General features: G+C 46.6%; 1 protein-coding gene across 1 annotated transcript in view; it reads left to right on the forward strand.

Annotated features, from left to right (window-relative positions):
* Positions 1-17522, forward strand: part of ADAMTS12 (ADAM metallopeptidase with thrombospondin type 1 motif 12) — a 232126-nt gene that overhangs the window by 76418 nt on the left and 138186 nt on the right. Inside the window, exon 3 of the mRNA XM_066373705.1 lies at positions 1011-1143. Coding sequence (XP_066229802.1) covers positions 1011-1143 — 133 coding nt within the window. The remainder of the gene's footprint in view (positions 1-1010; positions 1144-17522) is intronic.

Here is a 17522-nt window from a genome sequence, read left to right on the forward strand (position 1 = left end):
CTCCTAAGAGCCCTGTGAGGTAGCAGGCATTATCCCCATTTTACAGGCTGGGCCACCAATTCAAGGTCACATAGCTATTGTTATGACTCCCAGTAAAGTGTTCTTTTTTTTCTATTCTCCTTGTTAGAAAGCTGAACTTTGTCCAAGATCATAGAGTTAATCAGTGGAGAAGCTGGGATTTGAACCAATTTTAATTTCAGAGTCCGAGTTTCTGATCACCTCCAGCAGGTTGTCTAGGGTAAGACCTGTTAGCGTTAAAACAGAGTTCAGATCCTGAGAGTTAAGTCCATCTATGGAAGCCATTATTAGCAAAGGCATTTTCTAAGCATCTCAAATGGGCACTATGAAATTTTCCTACAGAGAAGAAAGTTGTAGGCTATGTCACCTCTAGACCTGACCTCCAGAAAGCATTGCTCACTGGCCAGCACTCTAGCACATCACGGATTCCCATATCTGTGAAATAAGACACCTGGAAACCCTGCCTCAGATCAGGGACTCAGTGTTACAGTTCTTTGTTTTCTTGAAAGAAGAATGGCATTAAACTCTTCAAGTTAAGCAGCTGCATGAATAGGTAACTGGGCTACCCACAGACAGGTAAATAAATCTTCCACAAGCTGTCAGTAGAATATGGAGCATAGTACCAGCTCCATGATACAGCAGCCAGGAAGTACTGACTCTTAATTTAAAATTTATAGATACCCAGCCTCAGGTTTTAGAAGGGGAATCCATGCACCTACAAAATTGTATGCTACATTTTAGATAGATGTGTATATGTGTGCTTCTTACATTAGAATCTCAGGGGGATCCATGACCCCTAAACATTTAATAACCATTATAGCTATGAAGACCTCTCATTAAATGACATCTGTGAGATCAAATGGCAGCTATGAAAACATTGACCTCATGAGTTTTAGGGATACCCATGACCTATATAATTGTCACTTTACTAATTTTCTTTGCAGAGATAAAGAATTGATTCAAACAAAACTTTCTGTTGCCTATATTTGCAGACTGGGTTTTTCCACCTACCACATGGAGACTTTTTTATTGAGCCTGTCAAAGAGCATCCCCTGGCTGAAGGGGAGTACCACCCACACATCATCTACCGGAGGCAGAGGAAGGAGCCAACCTGCGGATTAAAGGGTATTGTGACTTAAACCTCCTCATTGGGTTGAGGAGTTTGTTTTGTTCTATTATTGTTTTCCAACATGACCTGTTCTTTATTTAAATCTGTTATCTCCTCCCCATTATGCTGCCAAAAAGTATGCACCCTTGTATTCATCATTTCAGTTCTCTGTAAGTCTCTGTGTTCTTAATGGGAAATTATAAAGGCAGTTATTACTTCCTTGCCACAGTAGTTGATGGTACTCATATGAAATTCATAGTAGTGAATTTGTTTAAAATAAAAAAGCTTTTCCAAACTCCTTAGAAGAAGACAGTTTAAAGAAAAATGATTTTCAGTATCAGCAATGTTATGATACATTAGTGTAGAATACGGTCAGACAGCTTGTCATAACTGCATATGGAGCACAGACTTAAGTGTTTGATGATGCTGATGATGTGTGAAGAGAAACAAAAATATCAATACACGATCAAACGATGAATTTAGCTAAGCTTCTTTTGGTTGTGTGTTGTTTCTCCTTCACTGAGGTAGGTCCCCTGCCTTAAGCCCCTGGAATGATCTGAACTGATCCTTTCTGCCTTGTACTGATCAGTTTCAGGTAGTTTTCAGAGATAAACTGACCTAATTATTTTCTTGCAATGTCTACATTCTCTTTAATGTGGGGTAGATAATGGTTTATACATAGAGGGCCACTGGAAATTAGGGCGTTTTCTTAAATACTGTACAGTTCATCCTTAGAAGATTAAAATAATAAGCTAGAGGAACAGTTAATAAAAAAATATTGTTTATATGTATTAAGGATTTAGAAACCATAGCCTTCAAAATGAAAATAGGTAGGTGATGAAGGAATTAGGGAAGATGGATTCTGATAAGGGTTTGTGGGGACTCAGAACTTGAGCGTTGTAAGTGGGGAAATGAAAGGAAATTGAAAGAACGGGGACAAATAATTTCTCTACAGACTTCACCCAGACCCTCTGATCAATGATACCTTTCCTGGGAGTTTCTTCTATAATCTTAGCAGAGTATATAAGCAGCAAAGAACTTTTGCGTCTGTAATGTTTTCTCTACACAAAAATGGACAGCTGCTTAAATTTCTGTATGATGCTACAACTTTGTCCTAAATTATTATAGATACCTTCCTGTCTCAATCTCCTCGTAATAAGTACCAAAAGAAGGGAAAAGACATATGTCTGACTAATTTGATTGATAAAGATACCAATCAAGGTAACTTAAGTCTTAATGTGAATTTTTAGGACTCTGTCACCGATCCAACCACCTGAATAATTACCAAATTTCTATTTCACATTGGGTGATAAATAACTCTTTGTGTGTGTGATTCAACGTGTTTTAGATCACTGTGTCATCAATTTGGCAGAGAGAGTCTCTAGGGCAGTGTGTGAACTCGGCCGGATAATTGCTCCATAGGCATAGTTGCTCTGTGACGTCAGTTGTGCTGTTCTTCGTCCACCCACCTTGGACACCCTCTCTCCCTCATACCTTCCCTGATGAAGGAGAGTTGATTAGTAATGCATGGAGAACAGCATGCATTTCATCACAAAGATAGAAGGTATGGAAAGGAAAAGAGTGGGGTTTACAAGTGTCATGCTCCCATTAGGTCACACACTGTGCCACACTTCCAATACTTGTCATTCTATTTTTCATTATTGTCCTTCTAGACCAACCTGAAGACTTACTGCTGCCACTTCTATGAAACCTTCTCTGATTGGTCCCACCTTGGAACAGTCTTTGCATTAGAAATTTCTCCACATACATCTTCTAAAAGACACTCTCTTATACTTGCAATTGTGGCTCAGAGAAGGGAGTGAATTTTTCCGAAGCTTCAAGGTAGCTGGTGTTCAGGATCTAGCCAAACTCAGAAATTAAGGTTCTATTATACTTTGGGCTTTCTTTTAACTCTTCCTTGAACATAAATCTTGTTTTATCAACTACCTTGAAAGCCCAGTTAGGATAAGAATTCCATCCCCAAATAGGATGTAACATAATGTTAGGTGCAAAGTTCAATAAATCGTTGAAATGAAACTAAGACTGATTTATAGCCAAGTAGATGAAACAAGCAATACTAGCCTGTGTGATGTAAACATTGATAGGAGAAAAGAAATGTGTGTTTCCTAAATGCTGAAGAAGCCTCAATTCTGCTCTTAAGGCCTTTTAACTGATTGTCAGTTGTTTGTGACCATTTCCCTTCCTAAAATGATAAGCATGAATCAATTCTTAAATGGAAGCAAGAGATTCAAGAAAAATCTAATGGTTTATGAATATTCTTAAGGCATATATGACATTTGGAATTTTTAAAACTTGGTAAGTGAAAGTGAACTTGATTGGGCTGAACCAGGTATTTTGAAACATTCTTATACCACGTTGCCCTGCAGAGATAATGGCATAACTGACAATAGCAAGTCTTTTATCAATGTTAAATCACAATTCATACTTAGGTCAGTTGGTATTGCAAGATTACATTACTGTGATTATGTCAAGAAAGATCACCTTCTATAAAGGAGTCTGTCTTTCAAAGCAGGAATACCATTGGTGTTGGAAAAAGATGTATTTTAGAAGTATTCTAATTCTTCAGGAGAGAAAATATATCAAGTACTTTCTCCTAAAATATGCCCCTTTAGTTATCTTTATTTCCTACATAGAAGGGTGCCCAAGAGTTCCACAGTGAGTCCCTTATTAATATAGTCTCGTGTAATTAAGTTCTCTTTTCCTCCAGGGCTTTATTGTAATACAATTTTGTTATTGATTTGATCCGTTTGAACTGAAATTTCTCAACCTGTGTGCTAGTTCTTGTTGCTTTTCTGAGCCTCATGTTTGCCAACTCTTGCCAAAGGTCTTGTTTTTCCCAACTTTCTGGACTCCCTGTTAAATGATGAGAAATACAATCTGCCCAAATTAAATACAGAGCAAATTTCAAAACTTCATTTAATTGACAGCAATAGCTCCCATTTCTTCCGTTTCCTGGCAAGAATGTATCACACTGGGGCTTGAGTGGCTTTTAGATGGAAGTGTTTCAGGGAACTTTGGTTTTGGGAAGCTGGGAAAGGGGAGTTAACAGTAGTCAAGTAGGTCAGGTGACAAGAAGCAGCAGTGTTCGCTATGGCAGAAAGAGGTCCAGGCAGGTGAGGTCAGAGGCTGGAAACACAGGGTCAGGCTCCTGGCATGCATTTCTGTGTCCAAAGTGTATTCATTCATTCAACAGATATTCTCTGGGTATTTTCTCTGTGCCTGGTACTCTCCTAGGTCCTGTGGGTACAATTATGAATAGGATATAATTCTTGATCTAAAGAGCTGAAAGTCTGCATACAGGACATATGAGTAGGAATCCAGTCCTGACTTTATAATATATGGTAAGACTGTGAAAAGAAGTGGAATCTTAGTGCATATATTAGATTCTTCCCCCTTTTGTTACACTGCATTATATTTGTGCCAGGACGTGCAGCTATAATTTGTTCATTTTCTTCGCTGGAATACTCTATTAGGGTGATGTTTCACTTTATCCAGTTCCCTATGGGTGGATCTGAATTGCTTGCAGTTTGGGGCTGTTATACACTCATTATGTTGCCATGACCATTCTTGTACATGTGTGTTAAGAGCACAGGTTCATCGGGTTTTCAAGGGTGTAGACATAGTAGTGGAGTGAAATCAGTGTTGCATAGCACGTGTGCATCAATGACTTTACCAGACGATGCAAAGCTGCGATTTGATGTTCCAAAGCAGTGAATGGGTTTCCACTGTGGCATCTCCTGCTTAATACTTGGTAGTCTCATTTTAAATTTTGCCAGACTGTTAGATATGAAGTGGATTTCTCTGCACCTAATGTTGAACTACTTGTATCCTGCTATGAAGCTGGGCCCTAGATCTGTGACTTGTGGCTGTAGATTCTTCATGAGTAATTTTCTCCCCTGTACCCAGAGCCAAAGCCCATTGGGCAAAGTTTCAGTGTGCGAACTTGTTTCTTTGTTTTCTTGTTCACTTTTTCACTCAGTGCCTAATCTGACTTTTCACCTACGTGAGTCCTCAACTTGCCTCCTTTCCAAAGAGCCAAAGTGGGGAGCAGTAGGCACCCCAGACCAGCAGCTGGCATCAGGCAACAATCAGTATTCTGCCAGAGAAGCAGAACCAGTAAGGAATTTATATTAAGAGATTTATTGAAAGAAATTGGTTGACATGATCATGGGGACTGGCGAGGCAAATCCCAAAACCACGGCAACCCTTCAGGAAGGGAGGCTGCAGCTCTTAGATGTGGGCAAACGTCACTGTCCCCAGGGGGAATTTCTTCTGGGAAGCCTCCCCTCTGCGCTGAAAGGTCTCTCAGCTGATGGAATGGAGCCTATCTGATGATCTTTATTTTATGTCGATAGATTATGGACATTAATTCCACCTACAGACTATCTTTACAGCAACACCCAGATTAGTGTTTGATTAGTAACTGGAGACTACAGCCGAGCCAAGTTGCTGCATAAGAAAGATCATCACCACACTGCATCTTTTGCTCTTCTTTCTGAATTTTGAATTTATTTTTCATTTTTCCTATTTTTGGCCTCTCAGCAGTCCCCACCCTGGTTTTATGCTTTAAGCATTGTTAGAGGCTTTACTGGGAGAGTTTTTCAAAATATCTAGTCTACCATATTGCAAAAAATTGAAGTCTTGAGTGGGTTTCATATGTAAGTCATTTGAAAAATTTTGAGTTGTCTTTTAAATGGCATGCACAGACATAATTAAATATTAACAAATACTGAATATTATAATAATATTACAATAGCTCATTAGAATTAGCATATCAGATCACTAATATGATATAGTGTGGGGGGATCTGTAATTTTGTTCTGTGATTTCATGGAAATCCTGTTAGGTGACAATTTGAAATGACCGTGATACCCCATATTGAGTCTAAAATGCACTGTTAGCATTCCTTGGTTAACAGAGAACTTCTTGCACAACCTGCCTGAGACTTTTGAATTTCTTGATTATGCCTAAGGAAGTGGATGGATAGGTGGATGGATGGTTGGGTTGATGGATGGATGGGTGGATGGATGGATGGGTGGATGGACAGACAGATGGATGGATGGATGGATGGATGGATAATACTATAGATGGATAAGAAAAAGCAAGTGACATTCATTCACTCAGCAAGCGCTCAGCTGTGCCAGGCGCCGTGCTAGGAAGTGGGGATGTGATGTTGGGCACAGTATCAACTCCAGACAGGAGTGTCGCCATGGAGGCCTGAGGCAGCCATCAGGGAGGAAGGGGGCGCTCTGCTCTCCAGGGCAGGTAGAGAGGAGCACATGCCCGGGAAGATGAGCACAGTCAGAGAGGAGCAGGGCAGCCAGCTGTGGCCACACTGCACGTCGAGTGCCGGGGCCCAGCCTAGAGCACACGTGGTCCTCAGCTTCCCAGGGGGGTGGGAAGACAGATTCTCCAGCCTGTCCACCAGGCCAGCTGCTGCCATCGTTTTAGTCACGTTTCCAGTGCTGCCTCCAGTGAGGTCCCCTCCTCGAGTGGACTGCCCTCCGAGGACCAATGTGTCCCCTTTCCCAAGCTCACTGCATTTTGATGTGGCCCCTGGTAACTTCTACCTTTCCTCTTACCGCTTTTCCCCCCTCTTTTCCTGCCTCCCAGGTGTCCCTGGATGTGATGCCCCTCAGGGTCTTTGTGCTCCCTGTTCCCTCTGCCTGGTGGCCTCCTCCAGATGTCTTCCTGGCTCATTCCCTCACGCCATTCAGGGCTCTGCCCAGTGTCACCCAGTCAGAGAAGCCTTCCTTGATCATTAGCTGAGATAGCTTTCCCTCTGTCACTCTGTAAACCATTTATCTTGCTCCCCCCCCCAGCACTTGTCTTCATATGATGTGGTTTTATCTATTTATTTGTTTATTGGTTTATTATCTACCATGCTCCAACTAGACTGTAAGCTTCACGAAGGCAAACACCGCCCTGCTGTTCTCTGCAGTGTCTCCACCGCCTAGGGCAGAGCCGGCCGTGAGCACCTGGTAAATGTCGAGTGAGTGAGTGGGTGAATAAATGAATGGGTCACAGCTTCACTAGTGATTATCCTGTTAAACTTGTATTCTGTTTCCAGCAGGGAACTCCTCTCTGTATGCTGTGTATCAAGCCCAGTGTCTGATGCATATTAGTTGTTTGGTAAATGTTTGTCTGTTGAACGAGTGCATGGTGTGTATTTCAGCAGGGTCCCGCAGGTGTGAGTGGATGCCCAGCATACCTGGGTGAGGGGCTGAACATTCCAAGAGTCCTCTGAGTCACTGAGGCAAGGCCTCAGTTCCTCTGGCCACCCTCGATGTTGTCAACTCCATATTTGTCCACAGCTTGACTAATGCCCATGTTTGGGAAGACAAACATTCTCACCCCCACACTGTCCCATTTCTGTGCAACAGCTGGAAGTCTCATAAATACCATAAGATTGTTTCTTTATGGGGAAGGAAGTTTACTTGTTATTTTGAAATCAAACATTTGAGAAAATTATTCATGCACTTTATGCTCTAAATCCTGATTTCCAAAGGCAGAGAGGCAGATCCTCTGGGGACTTTATAGGCCAAGAAGCCACGGGTTAGAATGTTTCCGAATTCTGTTTGCATTCATTTGTGAGTCATTGATTGGCCTCCTTTCCTTCAGGAAATGTTAATTTGGTGCTTTCTGTGGGCCAGGCACTAAGGGATGCAGCTCCGAGTATGCCAGGTTGGATCCTACCATCATGGCCATATAGTCCAGTGGGAAGAGGACTTAAGCATTATTCTAAAAGCACACATGGGTGCTGTGGCGAATGCTGTAGGAGTGTGTAGCAGAGGAACTTGATGTGATCAGGAAGGTAAGAGAGGCCTCCTGGGATAAGCCATGACTGGGGGTGGAGTGTTAGGGAGCCATTTTTCCTGAGGTTCCTTCTCCAGAGGACCTAGCATTCAAGGAACAGCATCTGTTATGAAATGAGTTCTATTGCCCCCAAATTCATATGTTGAAGTCCTAACCCTCAGTACCTCAGAATGTGACTGTTCTTGTACATAGGATCTTTAAAGGGGCACTTAAATTAATATCAGGTCATCTGGGTGGGCCCTAATCCAATCTGTGTCTTTAAAAGAAGAGGAGATTTGGACCCGAACATGCACAGAGGGAAGACCGTGTAAAGACAGAGGGAGAAGATGGTCATCTACAGGCCAAGGAGGGGGGGGGGGGTTGGACCTACAAACTTCTTATATCGACTTCCAGCCTCCAGAGTTGTGAGGAAATACGTTTCTGCTGTTTGGCCCCCCAGACCGTGGGCCTTCGTGATGGCGGCCGAGCAGGGTCCTGCTGCACCCATGCGTCAGCCTGCCTGCGTGGAGCTCTCCAGGTGTGGCTGCGAGTGGTGACTTGTGCTGTGTGAACCACAGATTGTACACAGCAAGGTTTAGTCAGGCGTGTGACCAAGGGCAGTGGCTCGGGTCATACCGGGGAGTTGTGTGCAGGGAGTTTTGTGTTGTGCAGTGGCTACCTTGAAATTCTTAATGATTCTATCTTTGAATCTGTGCTTTGTAAGAGAAGGCTGGCGGGGTACAGGATATGGGCCGGGGACTGGAGCCTCAGCTCTTACATGTTCTTGCCTCTTGTCACCTTTCTGCCTTCCTAGAGGGGGTTCTTGGCCACTTTCCCCCTGGCTCCTCAGTGCCCTGGTCCCACCTGTCCTCCTGCTTTCCACCAAGATCTTTTCTGGGGCGGTGACAAACTCACACTGGGGCAGTGACAAACTCACACTGGGGGGGAGGCCTGTGTTCTGTGGCTGCCCCCCTCCCTGGCAGGTGCACGCATGGAAACATTCCGGAATGGGTTCATGTCCCACAGTGTCTTGGGTGGGGCATGGCGCTGGTTCTCCCCACCCCCAGCTAACAGCTGGCAGGCCACCAGGAGGAAGAGGATTGCTCATCCACCTCCCCTCCAGGTACTGCACGTATCCTGGGGTAGTGTTTACAATCCCTGGAGTCCACGTCTGCCCCGGGCTGGGAGGGGTCCTGGGAGGAAAACTTGACTTCCTTGCCCTGGCCCTGGGCCCTGTATTTTTATTTTGCACTGCATACTGTAAATCCTGCTGCTGGCTGTGGGTTTAGAGTTGCTTTGCTTGCAAAAAATTAAAATGAATGCTTATTAATGATATGTTTGAGATTGCTTTGTAATTAACCATAGATGGAAAGCAATGATTATTAATCATTATTTTTAGTTTTGCCCCTATTATAAGCAGATGAGTTTTACACTTTTCTTTTTTCAGAGTTTAGAAAGAAATGGACTAGAAATCGGGAGAACCATGTCCTAGGCCACGTGTCATTCTCTGCCTTGGACAAGTTACATATGGACCCCGGTCCGTTTCCTCATCAGTAAGATGAAGGGGTTAGAAGATCTTTACTGATTTTTTTAAGCTTTCATATGAGTCTGGCTCTGTTTTTATTCCCCAGTAACTGGAAATAGAGTGATGTTGACATTCTTCATAGACACCAGTGCAGCCTAAAACCTGGCAAGTGGGCTGCACACACTGGTGTCGCGCTCACACTTAGAAGGCGGAGGTCTGACCCAGGCATGGCTCCCAGGTGCTTCCTCCTTGCAGGCCTCCAGCCTCCTTTACACCCTCGCCCCATCCCCTGCTGCCACCCCTAAAACTAAGGAAAACTACACAGACCACTGACACAGAGGGCCAGTTGGGGCTGCCATTTCAGGGGCCCCTTAAGTATAGGCAAAAGACCTCCAGGTCCTGAGTCAGTGGGTGTGTCTGGTCTGTTGTCGTAAGTCGGAGCACTGAAGGAAAGAGGTGGCAATCCAAAAACTGATCCCTAATCTCTGGGAGGGGGAGAGGTGAGAGTACGTGTGGTAGCAAGGTTAGAGGGCCTGCTTGTCCCGGCACGGCGTGCGTCTTCTCTCTCTACACACACACACACACACACACACACACACACACACGTTTCTCTAGAAATGTGGTGCTTAGTTTAAAAAGTCCACATATATTTGAGTGATGTTGAATACAATGGAGCTGTTCTAAGTTCAAGGGTCCTCATGTGTGTGTTGATATGTGTATATATGTGTAAATATATATGTAGAGTGTGTGTTTATGTGGTGTGTGTTTGTGTGTCTCTGTGTGTATTTATATGTGGAATGGGTGTGTTTATGGGGCGCGCGTGTGTATCTTTAAACACACGCATTGCGCACTGCTGGCTCCAGGAGACAAGGACAGCTTGCTCAGCTGCAATGACTCAGGATTTAATGGAAGTTCTTGCCATTCTCATGGAACATCTCGCATTGAAAGCCCCATGGATCTGTCAGTTGACAGAGGAGTTCTTTGTTTAGTTTAACTGGGGAGGGAGAGCCCAGGCCCTCAGAGGAGAGGCTTTCCTTTGCTGAGAAGTTGTGCTGATACAGTGCCGGGGTCAGCCCTGCCGCAGCCACCAAAACCCCACCGCCCTTCCGAGGGAGCCACGGCCGAATTTACACGGAAGGTGCCAAGTGCCTGCTGTCTATGAGCACTCCCCAGCCCCGTCCCGCAGAAAGCGCTGAGTTGGGAGTGCGCCTTCCCACCACTCTGCTGGGACACCAGCCCTTTGCCCCTTAGCGCTTCTCCTGGTGGGACCAGCAGGAGTGAGAGGTTCTGAGGACCATCTCTGTCCTTCGAAGGCCACCCCAGCACTGTGGTGTGAACACTGATGACAGTGATGTTCCCATGTGCTTCTGTGGATGTGCTGAAAGCCAGGCACATCTGGTGTGCAGGTGCAGTGGCACAACACCTGCGACTGGGCCTTTCCTCCTCAAGGCCAGGGTGGACCTCACTCGAGAGGAGAGATGGGCCAGGGTGGACCTCACCCGAGAGGAGAGATGGGCCAGGGCTGTGAACCTCACCCGAGAGGAGAGATGGGCCAGGGTGGAGGACCTCACCCGAGAGGAGAGATGGGTCAGGGCGGACCTCACCCGAGAGGAGAGATGGGTCAGGGCAGCAGACCTCACCCGAGAGGAGAGATGGACCAGGGCAGAGGACCTCACCCGAGAGGAGAGATGGGCCAGGGAGGACCTCACCCGAGAGGAGAGATGGACCAGGGTGGAGGACCTCACCCGAGAGGAGAGATGGACCAGGGTGGAGGACCTCACCCGAGAGGAGAGATGGACCAGGGTGGACCTCACCTGAGAGGGGAGATGGACCAGGGCAGAGGACCTCACCTGAGAGGAGAGATGGACCAGGGTGGAGGACCTCACCCGCGAGGAGAGATGGGTCAGGGCGGACCTCACCCGAGAGGAGAGATGGGCCAGGGCAGCAGACCTCACCCGAGAGGAGAGATGGACCAGGGCAGCAGACCTCACCCGAGAGGAGAGATGGACCAGGGCAGAGGACCTCACCCGAGAGGAGAGATGGGCCAGGGAGGACCTCACCCGAGAGGAGAGATGGACCAGGGTGGAGGACCTCACCCGCGAGGAGAGATGGGCCAGGGTGGACCTCACCCGAGAGGAGAGATGGGCCAGGGCAGCAGACCTCACCCGAGAGGAGAGATGGACCAGGGCAGCAGACCTCACCCGAGAGGAGAGATGGACCAGGGCAGAGGACCTCACCCGAGAGGAGAGATGGGTCAGGGTGGACCTCACCCGAGAGGAGAGATGGGCCAGGGAGAACCTCACCCGAGAGGAGAGATGGGTCAGGGTGGAGAACCTCACCCGAGAGGAGAGATGGGCCAGGGCGGAGGACCTCACCCGAGAGGAGAGATGGGTCAGGGTGGACCTCACCCGAGAGGAGAGATGGGCCAGGGCAGCAGACCTCACCCGAGAGGAGAGATGGGCCAGGGCGGACCTCACCCGAGAGGAGAGATGGGCCAGGGCGGAGGACCTCACCCGAGAGGAGAGATGGGTCAGGGTGGACCTCACCCGAGAGGAGAGATGGACCAGGGTGGACCTCACCCGAGAGGAGAGATGGGCCAGGGCGGAGGACCTCACCCGAGAGGAGAGATGGGCCAGGGAGGACCTCACCCGAGAGGAGAGATGGACCAGGGAGAACCTCACCCGAGAGGGGAGATGGACCAGGGAGAACCTCACCCGAGAGGAGAGATGGGCCAGGGTGGACCTCACCCGAGAGGAGAGATGGGCCAGGGCGGAGGACCTCACCCGAGAGGAGAGATGGACCAGGGAGGACCTCACCCGAGAGGAGAGATGGACCAGGGAGGACCTCACCCGAGAGGGGAGATGGGTCAGGGTGGACCTCACCCGCGAGGAGAGATGGACCAGGGTGGAGGACCTCACCCGCGAGGAGAGATGGACCAGGGTGGACCTCACCCGAGAGGAGAGATGGGTCAGGGTGGACCTCACCCGAGAGGAGAGATGGGTCAGGGTGGACCTCACCCGCGAGGAGAGATGGGCCAGGGCGGTGGACCTCACCTGAGAGGGGAGATGGACCAGGGTGGAGGACCTCACCCGAGAGGGGAGATGGGCCAGGGCGGACCTCACCCGAGAGGGGAGATGAGAGCCACGGCTTTTCCCTCATCTTGTGTGCTCTGTGGGGCCTCAGATCTCTACTCTCAGTTCTCCTGGGACTATGCAGGAGATGTGTCAGGTTCAGAGCATCAAAGGAACTTTGAATTCGCACACCATCTGTGTCTGGAGAGCAGTCCCAGTGGGGAGCAGACTGGAAGCGTTGGGGAGAAGGCTCACTGGTTGGAGATGTTCCAACATTAGACCTGATAACAAAAGATCAAAGCAGAGCCCCTGGGGATGGCAGTGGTATCCTGCTTGTGATTCTGGCTCAGAGAGTGACAAGAACAGAGGCTGGCGAGAGAGCAGGTCATGGCCTTGCAAGGGGAGAGGCCATTATCAAAACCCCGTGGGGCTCCGTCTCACACACCTTCCCCTGCACCCCTCCTGGGGTGGATAACCCGGGATCCAGTGCCAAGGGTCTTTTAGGATTTCACTGTGTGTTGGTCACGTCTGTGTCCACAGTAGCCAGGGTAAAGGTGAAACCTCAACAGTGGAACCAGGCAGGTGTGAATTCTGACTAAATGGCTGACCTTGAGCAAGTGACTCTTTTCCTCCTCCTGTCCTTCCTGTTTCTGGTTTCTTGTCTGCAAACCGTGGATAAGGAACGTTTCCTACCGGGGTGGGGCAGGGAGGGGTCAGTGGGAACTCACAGCTCCTGAGCTGCAAGTCCAAATGCACGGAATGCTGAAACCCAGAAGTATTTTGGTATTTAGCAAACTCACGTGGTGACATTATGGGACCTGAATTGATGTGAGGCTGTTTATGATTTTTATTCATCCTAGTTAATGAGTCTACTTATACATTTTGTTGTGCAAAATACCCACATATTTGATTTCTGGGTACTGCGCTAGACCCTGCTTGGGATGTTCAATAATATAGAGTCAGTGATCCAAATTACTTTCACAAAAATTGTGACAAAGTACACATAACAGAAAAGTTAGCATCTTAACCATTTTTTGTATACAGATCAGCAGTGTCTTACACTTTCACGTTGTAGAACTCCTCATGTTGCAAGACTCAAACTCTTAAACCCAATAAACAATTCCCTATTCATTTTCTCCCAGCCAACCACCATTCTATTGTTCAGGTTATTTTTGTTAATGCAGAAATTTGGAATTCTAACACATTTGGCCCCCAGCACTTTGCATAAGGGATGGTGGACCTTAATGAGGGAAGAGGAATGATCACCACTTGACAGAGTCGCCACCCTGTGATGATCCTGAAGGGCCCAGTCCCCCCAATCTTATAGGGATCTTCCCAGTATCAGTGCCCATCTATAAAGATCGCCACACACTGGACCTAACATTAAAGAGGGAGAGGGTACTACAGTGCAGTGCTTAATATACCCTTCTTCTTTTCCATCATTTCCTTAATCTTCTTTCTTCCAGGAAGTAGTGGGGCACACACTGGCAGCCAGCTGTGACTTGAGGTTTTTAATGTCAATCCATGGCGCATGACGTAGGATGCCTTCATGCTGAGAAGGCATTCGAACCTTCATGCCCACTGAGCTTGCAGATGCTGACAGCCCATTCTGACCTTGCTGGAGACCTTGAAGGATGGATCTGTCCATTTTGCAGAACTCCCCAGGCTTGTCACAAAAAGCAGCACTGCTCACCATATTCTGGTCGTCCGTGGATCGCAGCCTGGGGGCTGGCTCTGAGCCCTGCTCTCTGTCACTGGAGCAGGCAGGAACTCTTCACACATCTCCGGTAGTGTGGCAGTGGGCAGCCAGCTCAGCTTATCAGTGGAAAACGGGGAGTGGTCGAGCATCATTATGCTGCAATGTCTTCTCCATACCAGTCATTCTGAGATCATCCTTGGGAGGATGAGAATAGAGTGGCTGTTCTGTGTGGCAGGCTTGTGCTTTCTTTCCCTGTTTGGAATCACTTGGGACAAAAGTGAAAGCCTAAGAAATGGAAAGCCCATGAACAGAAAAATTCAGAACATGGAGCCCTCTGATAGATTACCCTTGACAAATACAGAATAACCTTTAGTACCAGATCTTCCCCTTTTGGTTAATCTAAAATATGCAATGAATTACATGCTTTCAAAGCAGATGACATTAACTTGGATGTCTTCCTTATCATCATTCCTGTTTTTCAAAAGCTATAAGAATCATCTGTTTCTAGAGAAAACACTAAATAGATAACTTTTTTAATTGAATTTATCAGGCTGACATTATTTAATAAAATCATAGAGGTTTCAGGTGTACCATTCCACATACTTTTAATACATAGATAACTTTTAATGTTATCTGGCCCTGGAAAAATCAAACAAATGATTCGTTTCCAGACGTCAACATGGAACATTCCAAGTTTATCGTGACCTGGTTTCTTTTGAGCTGCAGAGTTTGGGGTCAGCTGCTCCCACTCTGGCCTGGGCTGGACACGGTCTGACCTCTAAGCAGCTTGAAGCTAAAGTGCTTTTTTCTTTCTTGGACATTAGACAGCAGGTACCTTAGGAGGAACAAGAAAATAGGTGTGGAGTGAGGGGCTCAGAGGGCCCAAGACTAGAATTATTCTAGAATCTAGACTGCAGGTCACGCTCAGCCTACCTACCATCTGTTTGGTATGGCCTGAGAGCAAAGCAGGGGTTCTACTTTTTTAAATGGGTACCTTTAAAATGGTTATATGAATTCCCTATAGAATATTCTTGATTTTACCCCTTGATCCACAAAGCTGAAAACATTTGCTCTCTGGCCCTTTCGAAAGAATTTGCTGACTCCTCCTCCCCACCCCATCTAGGCCATTAGTTCTCAAAATGGGATTCCCTGGCCAACAGCATCAGCATCCCCTGGGAACCTGTTAGAAATTCATCCTCTCAGGCCCCGCCCCAGACAGACTGAACCAAAAATTCAGAGGTGGGGTGCAGTGTCTGTGCTTTCTTTCACTGGCCTGCTGGCTAGCTCTAATGCCGGCTAACGTTTTGAGAACCCCAGGGCTGGACTGTTAGTGCAGTCACTCACTGGTCCATTCATTCGTCCCTTAAACAAAGAGGACCTGGTACAAATTCCTTAACCTCTCTGGGCCTGGGCTTTTCTTCAGGGAGGGCTATTGTGAGGATTAAAAAAGCTAAAACATGTCAAACATATGAAATTAAATGCTCAATGCATGTTGTTATGATTTCAAATATATAGTGGTTATTAAAAACATTTTATTAGGTCTCAAGTTAGTTCAAAATCAAAAGAACCTACCAGAGGCCTGAGGTTTGGCAGGAATTGTCAAGGTACCTTGCAGCAAGGTATGCAGCCCTGGTGGAAATCAGACTTGCTGGTCTAGAAATGGGGTGCAAGGCACAGGCCCCGTCAGGGTCGCCTGGGTCCTCTCTCAGCCCCTGGGGCATTTCTCCAGCCCCCACCAGTGCCCCAGCTGCCCTCTTTTCCAAGGGAGTGCCCTCAGCCTGCTTCCTGCATTCTGGCAGCAGCGCCCCTCCTTCCTGGTCGGGGACCCCTGGGGGTTTCCATCCTTGGGGGCAGCGTCCTGCTTCCTCCCCCCACTGAGGTAAGCACACATACTTTCTTTGTGAATCACTATCGGAAATTGGGCTCAGAAAATCACTCTCCGGATGGGGTTGTTGGGATGAAAAAGACTAGACATGTTTTAGCATAGTAAATCGAATGGGTGATGCATGGTAGCTGCTGTTGTTATAACTTTTAAAATTCGTGATTGTTATTCAAAACTACATGGTGACCAAGTGTCAAGCTGGCTAAAGTCCAGAGAAGCTGAAGTTCCTGGCAGATGTTGCCGCCTGTTCAGGGGCCTCTGTCTTCTGCTGTAACTTATGAGGGTGGGCTTTGCAGGGTTGGATGTTCCCCTCTGACAGGGAAGCACTATGAGCAATTCAAGCAGAGTCCTGGGGTCCCTCTTTGCCCAAGGGGACAGCTTTCACCCAGAGTCCCAGAAGTGATAGTGATGGCTACTTCACTTGAGAGGCAGGGGACTGTTGCTCTCCAATTGCTAGCAGCAGAAGAAGCAGGGAACACAACTCTTGATTATAGAGTGGAGATGAGACAGGGGGAAGCGGGGACCTTTGCATGTCCTCTGATGGATTGATCACTGCTCAGGGGCCGCTATGTCCCTCCCTGACTGCTCAGCCATCTTCCAGCGGCATCTTGATGCTAAGAGCTCAGTGTGAGTATATGAGTATGAGTATGTGTATGTGTATGAGTATGTGTATGTGTATGAGTATGTGTATGAGTATGTGTATGTGTATGAGTATGTGTATGTGTATGTGTATGAGTATGTGTATGTGTATGAGTATGAGTATGTGTATGTGTATGAGTATGAGTGTGTATGAGTATGTGTATGTGTATGAGTATGTGTATGTGTAAGAGTATGTGTATGTGTATGAGTATGTGTATGAGTATGTGTATGTGTATGTGTATGAGTATGTGTATGTGTATGAGTATGTGTATGTGTATGTGTATGAGTATGAGTATGTGTATGTGTATGAGTATGTGTATGAGTATGTGTATGTGTATGAGTATGTGTATGAGTATGAGTATGTGTATGAATATGTGTATGTGTATGAATATGTGTATGAGTATGAGTATGTGTATGTGTATGTGTATGAGTATGTGTATGTGTATGAGTATGTGTATGTGTATGAGTATGTGTATATGTATGAGTATGAGTATGTGTATGAGTATGAGTATGAGTATGTGTATGTGTATGAGTATGTGTATGTGTATGAGTATGAGTATGAGTATGTGTATGAGTATGAGTATGTGTATGTGTATGTGTATGTGTATGAGTATGTGTATGTGTATGTGTATGTGTATGTGTATGTGTATGTGTATGTGTATTGATGGTGGTGGGGGAGTCCAGGCTTTGATATGGCCCATGGGTCCGAGTGTGAACCTTGGCACTGAGTAGCTCCGTACTGAAGACAAGCTTCTGAAGCGCTC

This window comes from Saccopteryx leptura, chromosome 1 (genome assembly GCF_036850995.1).
Source record: "Saccopteryx leptura isolate mSacLep1 chromosome 1, mSacLep1_pri_phased_curated, whole genome shotgun sequence".
Taxonomy (NCBI): Eukaryota; Metazoa; Chordata; class Mammalia; order Chiroptera; family Emballonuridae; genus Saccopteryx; species Saccopteryx leptura.